The following is a 17,461-nucleotide window of genomic DNA, read 5'->3' on the forward strand; positions in this document are numbered from 1 at the left end:
GTAACCACAGCCACCACCCGTAGCCCCCCTTATGACCATCCCCCTGTCAGTATCACATGGCCCATGATGAATGGCTATTGCCTGCTTGTTAGGCATCAGAGGCACATCTGTATAGGAGATTAGGAGCTCACCTTCATAAGGCAGCCTTACAGATAGGGCCTGTGACTGTGCCCGCTGTGTTCTTATAGGCCAGGGAGAAAATGAAGGGGAGTGCAACATTTGCTGGATCTTCTAAATGGAAGATGCTGTAACAAAGATAACACATAGGGGTTCATTTGATAAGCACAGGTAACCTTGGGAGCGGAGCATAGTCGTTAAAGAAAGGAGAGGACAGAAACCAGGAAGAGAACAGAGAAGATCATTACCAGAAGATGCTGTGGTGTCTCTCTTTATCTCACTCGTCCTCTCGCTCTTTCTCTGTTTATTTCCTTTCTCTGACTCTATCCTACTTCCTACCTCTCTTTTAGATACGCTCACGTAGATACTTTCACATAGACAGTGGAAAATGGGCCAACCCGTCCCACAAGGGTCGTCTTTCTGGGGAAAATCACTTGAAAACTATTAATAAGAATTGAAGCTCTTCTCGGATTAGATTCCTCAGTGTCCTGTTAGAGCATTACACTGACTGCTCAGAATCTCCTTCCCTCCTCTGGGTCATTCAGATCAGTGTTTTTCATATTTAGCCTAAGTGTAAACAGACCGCATTATCAGTAGGATACCTGGCGAGACTGCTTCATTCTCTGTATTCATTCCAAGACAAGTGCACTAGTCAACGTGCGATGATTGAAACTGTTTTCGAATCATCTATTACGCTTCAGGCAAGATGTCATCACATCAGTGTGGAAAACCTGGCCCCCTAACCAATCATTTCATAATAGACAGGCATGACACCTACATGCACCCTGTGGTGTGTGCTCTAAGGTGTAATAAGGTACAGTATATTATTTGGAAGTGATCCATCATGCTGATTCATGAGCTGTCCAGTGGAGGGAGGGGGAGAGAGAGAGTCGGATCTTGTTTGACTTGTGCTCGATGACACATACAGAAGGGCACGTATAGTCTGGCTACCTATATTGATGACTAACACAGAGAAACAAAACAAGGTGGTTATGGTGGAAACAAAAGTAGCGGAGATTATTTTCAAAAGTTTTTGTTTATTTTATTTTTTCACCGCTACACTGACCAGTTATAATAAAATAACAATCTCTAATGTAATCATTATGCAAAAGGTATCTTTAATTTAACCATATCGTCTTAGGCTTGTGAGAACACTTTATGATAGCCCATCAATGGAAATGTTGACAATACAAGTGTTCTATGACCATGGCATTCATTTACAGAGATTTCCCTGTTCCCAATACGGTTATGGGAGCTTTATTTGAAGCCCAGTATTTTCTATCCTAACCTACACTTACACCAAGATACCACCCCCTTTATGAAATTCGGACAACCACCACTCCTGAAATTTGAGTAAATTAATATTTACATAGTTGTAAAGAGTGCGCCACGGACGCAGATGGAGGCGGGACTGGGTTTGAGGTTTAGTCGAATTTATGTTGGCAGCATACGTCCAATAAAAGGTTCGACGAAAGGAAAATGCTATTACCATACTACTACGGGAGTTCTGGCTTGTGCGAGAAACCTTCCTGGAACGTCTCAACGACTTGTTTTTGGAAATCTAATGGACTATAAACCCTCAGATTCGAAAACATCAATATTTGTTCTTCTTCAGGAGAGTCGCACCTGCTTGTTCCAACATGAGGTATTTGGATCAGAGTTTAGTTGACTACTATAGTACTATCAGAGAGAATAGCAGTTGGTAGGTTACTTGCCTCGCAGGGCGGAATAGGACCGTTCTTTGCTGATGCGTAACTAAGGTCCAATCTTTCGAATACCGCCACAGACTACACCCTTTCTGCAGCTCTGAACTGAAATTCCTTTAGACCTGTGATGTGTATTAATTGGATGTAACCCTGTGCATCTCTTGGCGCATGATCCTCAACAGCCTGCCTATTCCCCGCGCGCGTGAATCGTTAAAACGTGGTGAGGTGGTACGCTTTATTTAGCCAATCTCAACGGCTACACTGGGCAGTACTTTTGACTAACTCACATTTGAATGAATTCAGCAGTAACAGTCGGGTTATTCTGGAACCCAGACCACATACAGCCGACTGTCTCATTTCATCCCGTGAAGAGACGATGATGATGATGACGGAGAACAGCGAGATGGAGACCGAGACGCAGCTCCAACGCTCGCCAAGCAACATGTCCATCACACCGGTGTCCAAGGCAAGTGATATACTACACTCACATGTCTCACTGGCTGACAACTGTTTCGGACCTCGGTGAAACAACCACTATCCTTGCAAGCAAACCAGCGGGATAAATTTGGTCCTCAGTCTACAGTGGTTTACGGTTTTACGCAGTCTGTTCTTTTGACTAGATAGTGGAGATTTTGAAATACGTTGTTTGAATGGTTGTTCCAGTTGTTTTCACATGGTGAATATGTTTGATTTGTGTTAACACGTATAATATTTGGCCAGAAAGCCATGACACAACCACATACCAGTAGCCTGTATGACTTGGTTTAAGAAAGTTGAAAGTGCTTGTTGCTTTCACTATCACATTGATATCTTTCTTTTGTTTTACGATGCTGAGATGGAGTTACTGTTGACTTCATATCAGAAGAAAATTATAGTTAATTACTTCTTTATTACAGTATTGGAGTTTGAAAAAAAAAATAGTATAACATATAGAGTTTTATTTTCAGAATTTGAATGTAATAAACCCAACTGTCTTGAACACAGTAGATTGCAGCCAGGTCAATCAATCAATCAAATGTATTTATAAAGCCCTTTTTACATCAGCCGAGTGCTATACAAATCAAATCAAATTTATTTATATAGCCCTTCGTACATCAGCTGATATCTCAAAGTGCTGTACAGAAACCCAGCCTAAAACCCCAAACAGCAAGCAATGCAGGTGTAGAAGCACGGTGGCTAGGAAAAACTCCCTAGAAAGGCCAAAACCTAGGAAGAAACCTAGAGAGGAACCAGGCTATGTGGGGTGGCCAGTCCTGTTCTGGCTGTGCCGGGTGGAGATTATAACAGAACATGGTCAAGATGTTCAAATGTTCATAAATGACCAGCATGGTCGAATAATAATAAGGCAGAACAGTTGAAACTGGAGCAGCAGCACAGTCAGGTGGACTGGGGACAGCAAGGAGTCATCATGTCAGGTATTCCTGGGACATGGTCCTAGGGCTCAGGTCCTCCGAGAGAGAGAAAGAAAGAGAATTAGAGAGAGCATATGTGGGATGGCCAGTCCTCTTCTGGCTGTGCCGGGTGGAGATTATAACAGAACATGGCCAAGATGTTCAAATGTTCATAAATGACCAGCATGGTCGAATAATAATAAGGCAGAACAGTTGAAAGAAACTGGAGCAGCAGCACAGTCAGGTGGACTGGTGACAGCAAGGAGTCATCATGTCAGGTAGTCCTGGGACATGGTCCTAGGGCTCAGGTCCTCCGAGAGAGAGAAAGAGAGAATTAGAGAACGCACACTTAGATTCACACAGAACACCGAATAGGACAGGAGAAGTACTCCAGATATAACAAACTGACCCTAGCCCCCCGACACATACACTACTGCAGCATAAATCAAAATCAAATCAAATCAAATTTTATTTGTCACATACACATGGTTAGCAGATGTTAATGCGAGTGTAGCGAAATGCTTGTGCTTCTAGTTCCGACAATGCAGTAATAACCAACAAGTAATCTAAATAACAATTCCAAAACTACTGTCTTGTACACAGTGTGAGGGGATAAAGAATATGTACATAAGGATATATGAATGAGTGATGGTACAGAGCAGCATAGGCAGATACAGTAGATTGTATCGAGTACAGTATATACATATGAGATGAGTATGTAAACAAAGTGGCATAGTTAAAGTGGCTAGTGATACATGTATTACATAAGGATACAGTCGATGATATAGAGTACAGTATATACGTATGCATATGAGATGAATAATGTAGGGTAAGTAACATTATATAAGGTAGCATTGTTTAAAGTGGCTAGTGATATATTTACATCATTTCCCATCAATTCCCATTATTAAAGTGGCTGGAGTTGAGTCAGTGTCAGTGTGTTGGCAGCAGCTACTCAATGTTAGTGGTGGCTGTTTAACAGTCTGATAGCCTTGAGATAGAAGCTGTTTTTCAGTCTCTCGGTCCCAGCTTTGATGCACCTGTACTGACCTCGCCTTCTGGATGATAGCGGGGTGAACAGGCAGTGGCTCGGGTGGTTGATGTCCTTGATGATCTTTATGGCCTTCCTGTGACATCGGGTGGTGTAGGTGTCCTGGAGGGCAGGTAGTTTGCCCCCGGTGATGCGTTGTGCAGACCTCACTACCCTCTGGAGAGCCTTACGGTTGAGGGCGGAGCAGTTGCCGTACCAGGCGGTGATACAGCCCGCCAGGATGCTCTCGATTGTGCATCTGTAGAAGTTTGTGAGTGCTTTTGGTGACAAGCCAAATTTCTTCAGCCTCCTGAGGTTGAAGAGGCGCTGCTGCGCCTTCTTCACGATGCTGTCTGTGTGAGTGGACCAATTCAGTTTGTCTGTGATGTGTATGCCGAGGAACTTAAAACTTGCTACCCTCTCCACTACTGTTCCATCGATGTGGATAGGGGGGTGTTCCCTCTGCTGTTTCCTGAAGTCCACAATCATCTCCTTAGTTTTGTTGACGTTGAGTGTGAGGTTATTTTCCTGACACCACACTCCGAGGGCCCTCACCTCCTCCCTGTAGGCCGTCTCGTCGTTGTTGGTAATCAAGCCTACCACTGTTGTGTCGTCCGCAAACTTGATGATTGAGTTGGAGGCGTGCGTTGCCACGCAGTCGTGGGTGAACAGGGAGTACAGGAGAGGGCTCAGAACGCACCCTTGTGGGGCCCCAGTGTTGAGGATCAGCGGGGAGGAGATGTTGTTGCCTACCCTCACCACCTGGGGGCGGCCCGTCAGGAAGTCCAGTACCCAGTTGCACAGGGCGGGGTCGAGACCCAGGGTCTCGAGCTTGATGACGAGCTTGGAGGGTACTATGGTGTTGAATGCCGAGCTGTAGTCAATGAACAGCATTCTCACATAGGTATTCCTCTTGTCCAGATGGGTTAGGGCAGTGTGCAGTGTGGTTGAGATTGCATCGTCTGTGGACCTATTTGGGCGGTAAGCAAATTGGAGTGGGTCTAGGGTGTCAGGTAGGGTGGAGGTGATATGGTCCTTGACTAGTCTCTCAAAGCACTTCATGATGACGGAAGTGAGTGCTACAGGGCGGTAGTCGTTTAGCTCAGTTACCTTAGCTTTCTTGGGAACAGGAACAATGGTGGCCCTCTTGAAGCATGTGGGAACAGCAGACTGGTATAGGGATTGATTGAATATGTCCGTAAACACACCGGCCAGCTGGTCTGCGCATGCTCTGAGGGCGCGGCTGGGGATGCCGTCTGGGCCTGCAGCCTTGCGAGGGTTAACACGTTTAAATGTCTTACTCACCTCGGCTGCAGTGAAGGAGAGACCGCAAGTTTTCGTTGCGGGCCGTGTCAGTGGCACTGTATTGTCCTCAAAGCGGGCAAAAAAGTTATTTAGTCTGCCTGGGAGCAGGACATCCTGGTCCGTGACTGGGCTGGATTTCTTCCTGTAGTCCGTGATTGACTGTAGACCCTGCCACATGCCTCTTGTGTCTGAGCCGTTGAATTGAGATTCTACTTTGTCTCTGTACTGACGCTTAGCTTGTTTGATAGCCTTGCGGAGGGAATAGCTGCACTGTTTGTATTCGGTCATGTTACCAGACACCTTGCCCTGATTAAAAGCAGTGGTTCGCGCTTTCAGTTTCACACGAATGCTGCCATCAATCCACGGTTTCTGGTTAGGGAATGTTTTAATCGTTGCTATGGGAACGACATCTTCAACGCACGTTCTAATGAACTCGCACACCGAATCAGCGTATTCGTCAATGTTGTTGTCTGACGCAATACGAAACATGTCCCAGTCCACGTGATGGAAGCAGTCTTGGAGTGTGGAGTCAGCTTGGTCGGACCAGCGTTGGACAGACCTCAGCGTGGGAGCCTCTTGTTTTAGTTTCTGTCTGTAGGCAGGGATCAACAAAATGGAGTCGTGGTCAGCTTTTCCGAAAGGGGGGCGGGGCAGGGCCTTATATGCGTCGCGGAAGTTAGAGTAACAATGATCCAAGGTCTTTCCACCCCTGGTTGCGCAATCGATATGCTGATAAAATTTGGGGAGTCTTGTTTTCAGATTAGCCTTGTTAAAATCCCCAGCAACAATGAATGCAGCCTCCGGATAAATGGTTTCCAGTTTGCAAAGAGTCAAATAAAGTTCATTCAGAGCCAACGATGTGTCTGCTTGGGGGGGGATATATACGGCTGTGATTATAATCGAAGAGAATTCTCTTGGTAGATAATGCGGTCTACATTTGATTGTGAGGAATTCTAAATCAGGTGAACAGAAGGATTTGAGTTCCTGTATGTTTCTTTCATCACACCATGTCACGTTAGTCATAAGGCATACGCCCCCGCCCCTCTTTTTACCAGAAAGATGTTTTTTCCTGTCTGCGCGATGCGTGGAGAAACCTGTTGGCTGCACCGCTTCGGATAGCGTCTCTCCAGTAAGCCACGTTTCCGTGAAGCAAAGAACGTTACAGTCTCTGATGTCCCTCTGGAATGCTACCCTTGCTCGGATTTCATCAACCTTGTTGTCAAGAGACTGGACATTGGCAAGAAGAATGCTAGGGAATGGTGCACGGTGTGCCCGTCTCCGGAGTCTGACCAGAAGACCGCCTTGTCTCATAAATACTGGAGGCTGAGACAGGAGGGGTCAGGAGATACTGTGGCCCCATCCGAGGACACCCCCGGACAGGGCCAAACAGGAAGGATATAACCCCACCCACTTTGCCAAAGCACAGCCCCCACACCACTAGAGGGATATCTTCAACCACCAACTTACCATCCTGAGACAAGGCTGAGTATAGCCCACAAAGACCTCCGCCACGGCACAACCCAAGGGGGGGGGGGGGGAGCCAACCCAGACAGGATGACCACATCAGTGACTCAACCCACTCAGGTGACGCACCCCCTCCAGGGACGGCATGAGAGAGCCCCAGTAAGCCAGTGACTCAGCCCCCGTAATAGGGTTAGAGGCAGAGAATCCCAGTGGAAAGAGGGGAACCGGCCAGGCAGAGACAGCAAGGGCGGTTCGTTGCTCCAGAGCCTTTCCGTTCACCCTCCCACTCCTGGGCCAGACTACACTCAATCATATGACCCACTGAAGAGATGAGTCTTCAGTAGAGACTTGAAGGTTGAGACCGAGTTTGCGTCTCTAACATGGGTAGGCAGACAGTTCCATAAAAATGGAGCTCTATAGGAGAAAGCCCTGCCTCCAGCTGTTTGCTTAGAAATTCTAGGGACAATTAGGAGGCCTGCGTCTTGTGACCGTAGCGTACGTGTAGGTATGTACGGCAGGACCAAATCGGAAAGATAGGTAGGAGCAAGCCCATGTAATGCTTTGTAGGTTAGCAGTAAAACCTTGAAATCAGCCCTTGCTTTGACAGGAAGCCAGTGTAGAGAGGCTAGCACTGGAGTAATATTATCAAATTTTTTGGTTCTAGTCAGGATTCTAGCAGCCGTATTTAGCACTAACTGAAGTTTATTTAGTGCTTTATCCGGGTAGCCGGAAAGTAGAGCATTGCAGTAGTCTAACCTAGAAGTGACAAAAGCATGGATTAATTTTTCTGCATCATTTTTGGACAGAAAGTTTCTGATTTTTGCAATGTTACGTAGATGGAAAAAAGCTGTCCTTGAAATGGTCTTGATATGTTCTTCAAAAGAGAGATCAGGGTCCAGAGTAACGCCGAGGTCCTTCACAGTTTTATTTGAGACGACTGTACAACCATTAAGATTAATTGTCAGATTCAACAGAAGATCTCTTTGTTTCTTGGGACCTAGAACAAGCATCTCTGTTTTGTCCGAGTTTAAAAGTAGAAAGTTTGCAGCCATCCACTTCCTTATGTCTGAAACACATTCTTCTAGCAAGGGCAATTTTGGGGCTTCACCATATTTCATTGAAATGTACAGCTGTGTGTCATCCGCATAGCAGTGAAAGTTAACATTATGTTTTCGAATAACATCCCCAAGAGGTAAAATATATAGTGAAAACAATAGTGGTCCTAAAACGGAACCTTGAGGAACACCGAAATTTACAGTTGATTTGTCAACTGGACAAACCATTCACAGAGACAAACTGATATCTTTCCGACAGATAAGATCTAAACCAGGCCAGAACTTGTCCATGTAGACCAATTTGGGTTTCCAATCTCTCCAAAAGAATGTGGTGATCGATGGTATCAAAAGCAGCACTAAGGTCTAGGAGCACGAGGACAGATGCAGAGCCTCGGTCCGATGCCATTAAAATGTCATTTACCACCTTCACAAGTGCCGTCTCAGTGCTATGATGGGGTCTAAAACCAGACTGAAGCATTTCGTATACATTGTTTGTCTTCAGGAAGGCAGTGAGTTGTTGCGCAACAGCCTTTTCTAAAATTTTTGAGAGGAATGGAAGATTCGATATAGGCCGATAGTTTTTTATATTTTCTGGGTCAAGGTTTGGCTTTTTCAAGAGAGGCTTTATTACTGCCACTTTTAGTGAGTTTGGTACACATCCGGTGGATAGAGAGCCGTTTATTATGTTCAACATAGGAGGGCCAAGCACAGGAAGCAGCTCTTTCAGTAGTTTAGTTGGAATAGGGTCCAGTATGCAGCTTGAAGGTTTAGAGGCCATGATTATTTTCATCATTGTGTCAAGAGATATAGTACTAAAACACTTGAGTGTCTCTCTTGATCCTAGGTCCTGGCAGAGTTGTGCAGACTCAGGACAACTGAGCTTTGAAGGAATACGCAGATTTAAGGAGGAGTCCGAAATTTGCTTTCTAATAATCATAATCTTTTCCTCAAAGAAGTTCATGAATTTATCACTGCTAAAGTGAAAGTCATCCTCTCTTGGGGAATGCTGCTTTTTAGTTAGCTTTGCGACAGTATCAAAAAGGAATTTCGGATTGTTCTTATTTTCCTCAATTAAGTTAGAAAAATAGGATGATCGAGCAGCAGTAAGGGCTCTTCGGTACTGCACGGTACTGTCTTTCCAAGCTAGTCGGAAGACTTCCAGTTTGGTGTGTATACAGAAACCCAGCCTAAAACCCCAAACAGCAAGCAATGCAGGTGTAGAAGCACGGTGGCTAGGAAAAACTCCCTAGAAAGGCAGGAACCTAGGAAGAAACCTAGAGAGGAACCAGGCTCTGAAGGGTGGCCAGTCCTCTTCTGTCTGTGCCGGGTGGAGATTATAACAGTACATGGCCAAGATGTTCAAATGTTCATAGATGACCAGCAGTGTCAAATAATAATAATCACAGTGGTTGTAGAGGGTGCAACAGGTCAGCACCTCAGGAGTAAATGTCAGTTGGCTTTTCATAGCCGATCATTCAAAATGAGAGACAGCAGGTGCGGTAGAGAGAGAGTCGAAAACAGCAGGTCCGGGACAAGGTACAGTGCCTTGCGAAAGTATTCGGCCCCCTTGAACTTTGCGACCTTTTGCCACATTTCAGGCTTCAAACATAAAGATATAAAACTGTATTTTTTTGTGAAGAATCAACAACAAGTGGGACACAATCATGAAGTGGAACGACATTTATTGGATATTTCAAACTATTTTAACAAATCAAAAACTGAAAAATTGGGCGTGCAAAATTATTCAGCCCCCTTAAGTTAATACTTTGTAGCGCCACCTTTTGCTGCGATTACAGCTGTAAGTCGCTTGGGGTATGTCTCTATCAGTTTTGCACATCGAGAGACTGACATTTTTTCCCATTCCTCCTTGCAAAACAGCTCGAGCTCAGTGAGGTTGGATGGAGAGCATTTGTGAACAGCAGTTTTCAGTTCTTTCCACAGATTCTCGATTGGATTCAGGTCTGGACTTTGACTTGGCCATTCTAACACCTGGATATGTTTATTATTGAACCATTCCATTGTAGATTTAGCTTTATGTTTTGGATCATTGTCTTGTTGGAAGACAAATCTCTGTCCCAGTCTCTGGTCTTTTGCAGACTCCATCAGGTTTTCTTCCAGAATGGTCCTGTATTTGGCTCCATCCATCTTCCCATCAATTTTAACCATCTTCCCTGTCCCTGCTGAAGAAAAGCAGGCCCAAACCATGATGCTGCCACCACCATGTTTGACAGTGGAGATGGTGTGTTCAGCTGTGTTGCTTTTACGCCAAACATAACGTTTTGCATTGTTGCCAAAAAGTTCAATTTTGTTTTCATCTGACCAGAGCACCTTCTTCCACATGTTTGGTGTGTCTCCCAGGTGGCTTGTGGCAAACTTTAAACGACACTTTTTATGGATATCTTTAAGAAATGGCTTTCTTCTTGCCACTCTTCCATAAAGGCCAGATTTGTGCAATTTCCGACTGATTGTTGTCCTATGGACAGAGTCTCCCACCTCAGCTGTAGATCTCTGCAGTTCATCCAGAGTGATCATGGGCCTCTTGGCTGCATCTCTGATCAGTCTTCTCCTTGTATGAGCTGAAAGTTTAGAGGGACGGCCAGGTCTTGGTAGATTTGCAGTGGTCTGATACTCCTTCCAATTCAATATTATCACTTGCACAGTGCTCCTTGGGATGTTTAAAGCTTGGGAAATCTTTTTGTATCCAAATCCGGCTTTAAACTTCTTCACAACAGTATCTCGGACCTGCCTGGTGTGTTCCTTGTTCTTCATGATGCTCTCTGCGCTTTTAACTCTGAGACTATCACAGTGCAGGTGCATTTATACGGAGACTTGATTACACACAGGTGGATTGTATTTATCATCATTAGTCATTTAGGTCAACATTGGATCATTCAGAGATCCTCACGGAACTTCTGGAGAGAGTTTGCTGCACTGAAAGTAAAGGGGTTGAATAATTTTGCACGCCCAATTTTTCAGTTTTTGATTTGTTAAAAAAGTTTGAAATATCCAATAAATGTCGTTCCACTTCATGATTGTGTCCCACTTGTTGTTGATTCTTCACAAAAAAATACAGTTTTATATCTTTATGTTTGAAGCCTGAAATGTGGCAAAAGGTCGCACAGTTCAAGGGGGCCGAATACTTTCGCAAGGCACTGTAGAACGTCCGGTGAACAGGTCAAGGTTCCATAGCCGCAGGCAGAACAGTTGAAACTTGGACCAGCAGCACAACGAGGTGGATTGGGGACAGCAAGGAGTCATCAGGCCAGGTAGTCCTGAGGCATGGTCCTAGGGCTCAGGTCCTCAGAGTGGAGAGAGAGAGAGAATTAGTGGGAGCATACTTAAATTCACACAGGACACCGGATAAGACAGGAGAAATACTCCAGATATAACAGACTGACCCTAGCCCCCACACATAAACTGCTGCAGCATAATTATTGGAGGCTGAGACAGGAGGGGTGCATTTCAAACCGCATCATCAGTAAGTTGCGTCACTATGGGGAACTAAAATAACTCACGTCAGGTGACGTAAGGGGGACAAGATGATTGGAACGTTCTCTTACTGTGCGTGTGCGTGTGTCTGCGCTTACGTGCACATGCTCAAAATGAAGAAGGCTTTACAAAGGGACACGCAGGTTCCAGAATGTTTTAGAATAAATGTCCTGTCCAGGTTATCTTTCCATCGGGCCCATTAGGAAAGTTTGTTTAGTTTTGAAGGTAAATTATTTGAACACTGCAGACACTCACAGCATAACTCCACTCAGAACATTTATTTTCATGGAAGAGATTACAGAGGGCCAAGCAATTTCTCAAATGATGCAAACGAATTTACTGTCCAGAATTCAAGGCCCCTGGGGTCAAAAATGATAGAAACAGGCTATTACATGTTGTCCCTTGATGTTCTGGTCATGTGACTGCCTTGCTGTGCATGTTTCTATCATTGTCTATCATGTGTCATTGAATGTGTTGGCAGCACTTTTCTACATATTTGCTGAGATTGAGGCTAATGCTGGGTTTAGATGGTACGAGGTAGACAGCAAACTGGGTGTCATCGTTTTCAATGAGAGAACGACGGTAAATGCCTTGAGGCAAGCGGTGAATGCAGTCAGCCGCCACTGTAGACGGGTCTTGCCGCCAGAGTTAAACTATTTCAACTTTTTCCTTCTGCCATAGCGTTGTTTTCTACCGGATGTTGATTTGCACTGTTTACTGAAATCACCATAGCAACGCATACACTCCTGCTGGCTTGCTTTTGCTATCACTCTCTTTCTTGCTTCTCTTTCTTGCTTTCTTGTCCTATTATGTCGGCTGGCATGCAGCATTAGATAAGCGCACACAACAGCCACTGATGTAGCCTACCTACGCTCAGCCTCAGTTGTTCAAATGAGTTTTGTGATTAGATAGAATGCTACCTGACTGTGAGACACCATTTTGAAAGGTACTTAAAAAAATGTCCTTGAAGTAGTAGATTATAGAATACACTGTAAAGAGTGTCAGGGTTTAAAGTTTTTTTTCTTGGAGAGCCTTTTTAAACACACACACACACACACACATCAACCATTTGCTTATGGTAGTCCAGCGTATTCGATGATGACTTTTACTTCTGAGTTGAATTCTTTGGGGACTGTAGAGTCCAATCCGAGATCCACTAACTTTATTGCAGGTGAGGCATCTGCAGTCTGTATTGGTAGGGGCTGTTTTTGCTGTGTCTTTGTGCTCCTCTCCTCTTCCCACATCTGTACACCGCTCTGGCAGAGCTGCCACCAGGTGGAACGGTTGGCAGCAGCGTCCTCCAGGTCTGTGGGTTTGATGTTACTCTTCTTCATCTACGTTTTCAGCTGGTCCTTGTTGCGTTTCATCTGCCCCCTGCAGACCGCCGGCCAAGATGTAGCTGGCCATACAGGATCTTCCGCGGCAAGCGCTCCTGAGATATTCTAGTGACATGCCCAAGCCAGTGCAGTTGGTGTTGGGTGACCATGGCCTCCATACTCTTGCAGTTGGTCTTAGCAAGTATTTCTGTATGGGGCACACAGTATTTCTGTATGGGGCACCAGGTGATTCCCAGGATGCACTGCAGGCATCTAATGTGGAATCGCTCAAGCTGCTTGTTGTGGCGACTGTAAGTGACCCAGGCTTCACAGCTGTAAAGAAGTCTGGTGATGCAGACGGCTTGATAGACGCGACTTTGGTGTGGAGGTGGAGATCCCTGTTTTGGAAGACCCTGCGTCTGAGTTTCCCGAAGGCAGCTGATGCTTGATCCTATTTAGAATTTCAAGGCCGATGCTGCAGTCCTCCGAGAGAATGCTGCTCAGTTGAAGGACGGAACTATTGCCAGTGATTTGTGTTCAATGGTGAAGACTGCCATGGTGGGTGGAGGACTGGATCTTCATTGGCAGACCACCTCTGTCTTGGTGGTGTTGATAGACAGTCCTATCCTGCTATAGACCCTCACAGCCGCTACAAGGGCGGAGTGTGGGCCACAAGAGCACAGTCATCAGCATACTGCAGCTCAAGAACTCGCTCCGTACAGACCTTGGTGGTTGCTTGGAGCCTCCTGATGTTGAACAGGTTTCCTTCCAGCCTGAAATCCACTGCAACACCGCTGCTGTCCTCAAGCTCCTTGTGGAGAATTTGGGTGACACATAGAAGAACATGTTAAAGAGTACAGGTGACAGCACACAACCCTGCCTCACACCGATACTTACTACAAAAGGCACTGCCTCCTGCCATCATGGAACTGGCAAAGGATGTTTTTGTAGAATGCCCATAGTAGTTCCCTGCTCACAGTGTTGAAGGCCTTGGAAAGGTCGACAAAGTCCATGAAAAGGTCCTGATGTTGTTCACGGCACTTCTCCTGGAGTTGCCGTGCCGTGAATATCATGTCAACCGCACTCCTGTTCTTTCTGAAGTCGCATTGTGACTCTGGCAGCAGTTCCTCTGTGATGTTGTTCACCAGCCCATGTAGCATCACCTTGGCCAGGACCTTGCCAGAAGGGATTTCCCCCGGCTGTTGCAGCAGATGGACTTGTCACCCTTGTTCTTATAGATGGTGACAATGTTTGCATCCCGCCACTGTTGGGGGACAATCTCCATGTCCCAAACCTCAGGGATGTACTGGTGGATCGTTCTGGTGCAGAAGTAACCTCCCTTCTTAAGTAGCTCTGCCGGGATGCTGTCAGCGCCAGGAGTCTTGTTGTTCTTGAGGGAACGGATGGCTGAAGGTTGGCGAATGGTTGAGGTCTTGAATGGGTGGACGGACAGGCAGTTCTTCCAGGATGGAGTGGTCTGTATGAGAATGCTGATTGAGAAGTGCTTCAAAGTGGTCAGCCCACCTCATAGGATCTGGTTTTGGTCCTTCAAGAGAGTCAGACCATCAGCCGTTTTCATGGGGGTGATGGAGCGACTTCTTGGGCCATAGATAGCTTTAGTTGAGTTGTAGAAATTGTGCATGTCGTTTTTGTCGGCATAAATTTGGATTTCTTATGCCTTAGTTGTCCACGTTAGTTCTGCAGAGCACACAAGGTAGTTTGCACTTCCTTGCGTGATGCACGCCAATCCCTGTGAAGGGTGGCAGATGTGGGGCTGTTGAGAGTAGCCCTGTGTGCTTTGTGCATATTGTCCAGTAAGGCTGTGATGGTGGAAGAGTTCTCATCGAACCAGTCCTGATGTTAGTGTCAGAACGTCTCACTATGACGTAGTCAATCCGGTCAATCCGGTGCCAGTGTTTGGAGCGTGGGTGCATCCCTGATGTTTTATATTTGTTCTTCTGCTGCAACAAGGTGGTTGTGACAATGAGATCGTGCTCGGCACATAGAGTTAACAGTCTCATGCCGTTCTCATTGACCTGGCCGACACCATGCCTAGCCAGCACTCCCCTTCATATCCTGTTGTTCTGTCCCACCCTAGTGTTGAAGTCACCAAGCAGATATTGTCCTTCCCGGTGATGCGGTGAAGGGCTTCATCTAGTGACTTTGCCTCATTTTCAGATGGTAACGTTGGTGCGTATTCACTGAGATGAGTAGCACAACGCATCTTGGCTTGGGGGATACGGAGAGACATGAGTCTTTCACTTATGCCAACAGGTGTTTCGGTGAGGCTGGGTTCTTAATTGCCAGTCCCACACCGTGCTGATGTTGTCCACTCAGAGGGTAACCTTTCCAGAAGAAGGTTTAACCTTCTCCCTCCTCTTTCAGGGACCCTTCATCCAGGAACCTGGTCTTCACTCAGGGCAGCAATGTCAATGTAGTGCCTTAGCTCTGCAGCAATTAAAGTTGTTCTCTGTTGGGGTCTTTCGCTATTGTCGTCAGTGTCCAAGAGTTCTGAAGTTCCATGTCGCCAGTTTCAGTGGAAATATTTTCTTCAGCAATTTTCGACCACTGAGTGGATCTCCCAATAGGTGCGGTAGCCTATCCAGGATGGGGTGATTTTTAAGCAACCTTTTCTAGGCCTCTCCCCAGCCGGGGTGAGCAGTATGGCTACTAAATAGGGCTGCTCAGTCACACATGGGTCTGCCGAGAGCAGCTGCCACTCAAGTCCCAGCTGCTGGCGACCGTAATAGCCCTGTGCCGCTGGCGTGCAGGGGTCTGATTAAGCGCTCCCGGTGCATTCACTCCTGCCCCCGTCACCAGACACCCCAGCGCCGCCAGACTTTAGTCCGGTTTCCGGGTCAGACGTGGATACATGTCATGTAGAGGCTTTGTACCGGCAAGGGGAGACTTGTGCATGAAGCTGCTCCCCAATTCCCCACAAGGGCCGGCAGCAGCGAGGTGTAAGCGAGAGTATGCAAGCACGTTGGAAGCGGGCATCTACCTAGGCACTACTGCACTAAACGCGTCACATGCACCCTGCGGTTGCCTGCACACACACACACACACACACACACACTCTCTCTCCCTCTTTCTCTCGCTCGCTCTCTCTTACACACGCGCACATGCACACCACACACTGTCTCACACAGACACTGAATCAGCTCACACATGCACACCACACACTGTCTCACACAGACACTGAATCAGCTCACACATGCACACCACACACTGTCTCACACAGACACTGAATCAGCTCACACATGCTTCACGTTTCTATTGTATTCCAGATGTCTATGGTTTACTACATCACCCTGAAGAAGGCACAGTGATGCCGAAATCCTCTTTATTTATTTTTTATAGCATACAACTTACTACGTCACTCTGACATTGCAATCAAAACATGTTCCTATCATGAATGTGAAAACACATTTACTCACGTAGCATGATTCCTCTCCTGTCTCCTGTCTTTGTTTTGAGCTCAGTGAGCATGTTCCTCATCAGACATGCAGGGAGGTACCTGTGTCTGTCTGTCTGTCTGTCTGTCTGTCTGTCTGATTGGTTATGCTATTTACATGTACTCACTCTCCCACCAGCACCCAAAATATCAGCCCACCATTCAAAAACCACCCGACTCATCAGGGATTTGAACATACCGCTTCATTCCTCAATGTCAGCTACTACTATAATCTCTCCCTTCATTATTGGGAGCTTAGGTTGTAGAATAAAGGCATCAAGGGTCAGTGCCACAATTATTTAGCTTGTTCACCTTAAACCCCATGGTTCTGATTGAGGTTGACTCCTGCAGTGTTAAAGTAGTAGGTTAATTGCCTATGGAGCTCCCATGAATTGCTTGAAATTCAATAGCTTTGTGCCCATAGACACTTTGTCAGTTGTAGTCTATTAAGAATCCATTAGTTGAGCACTGTGGTACATGTCAAAACCATTCTCTCCAAATAATTGGATCAGGGTGAGGTATATGGACCCTATAGACAGGGTCTCCCTGTCTATCCTTCTATCTTATCTTTCTATCCATCTGTTTCTCCTTCACACACACAATCAGAGTCACTCCAAAAAAGAAGGCCTCCTGAGTTATTTGACGTGACCAGATATCACACAAGCACAAGGCCATTCTGGTGAGAGGGAGATGGAGAAGAATGACTCTCACCAGATAACAGATGCTCCCTGAAGCGGCCTGCAGCGTGTTCCCACTAGTCCCAACTTAGATGAAGGATGTCAGAAATTGAGAGGAAGGAAGAGAGCCAAAGAGGGAGAAGGAGAGGAGGACTCTAGAGTGTCGCCGCTGGGCTGGCTCACAGTGGCGTGCCTTGTACAGACGGGCTGAGGTGTGTGTGCATGTGTGTTTGTGCGTCTGTCTGTGTGTGTCGAGGAGCAGATGAGATTCTGGGGGAGTGGACAGCAGCCAGGAAAATAGCACCCTTCTAGTAGCTGCAGACTGTCATCACTATCAGCATCTTGAAGAACAATCTGGCCTTAATGGACATGCACTCTTCTAATCTCCACCCAGCACAGCCATTAGAGGACTGGCCACCCCTCAGAGCCTGGTTCCTCTCTACCTAGCACAGCCATT

General features: G+C 46.2%; 1 protein-coding gene across 2 annotated transcripts in view; it reads left to right on the plus strand.

The window, feature by feature from the left end:
* The first annotated feature begins 1,512 nt into the window (after nt 1–1,512).
* The window catches only part of LOC139421156 (SH3 and cysteine-rich domain-containing protein 2-like), a 60,069-nt gene continuing 44,120 nt past the window's right edge, over nt 1,513–17,461 (plus strand). The window contains exon 1 of one of the 2 annotated variants that reach the window (XM_071171763.1): nt 1,513–2,289. In XM_071171763.1, coding sequence (XP_071027864.1) covers nt 2,200–2,289 — 90 coding nt within the window. In that variant the 5' untranslated portion in view covers nt 1,513–2,199. The remainder of the gene's footprint in view (nt 2,290–17,461) is intronic. The other variant, XR_011635595.1, reaches the window with a different exon arrangement.

This window comes from Oncorhynchus clarkii, chromosome 12 (assembly GCF_045791955.1).
Source record: "Oncorhynchus clarkii lewisi isolate Uvic-CL-2024 chromosome 12, UVic_Ocla_1.0, whole genome shotgun sequence".
Lineage (NCBI taxonomy): Eukaryota > Metazoa > Chordata > Actinopteri > Salmoniformes > Salmonidae > Oncorhynchus > Oncorhynchus clarkii.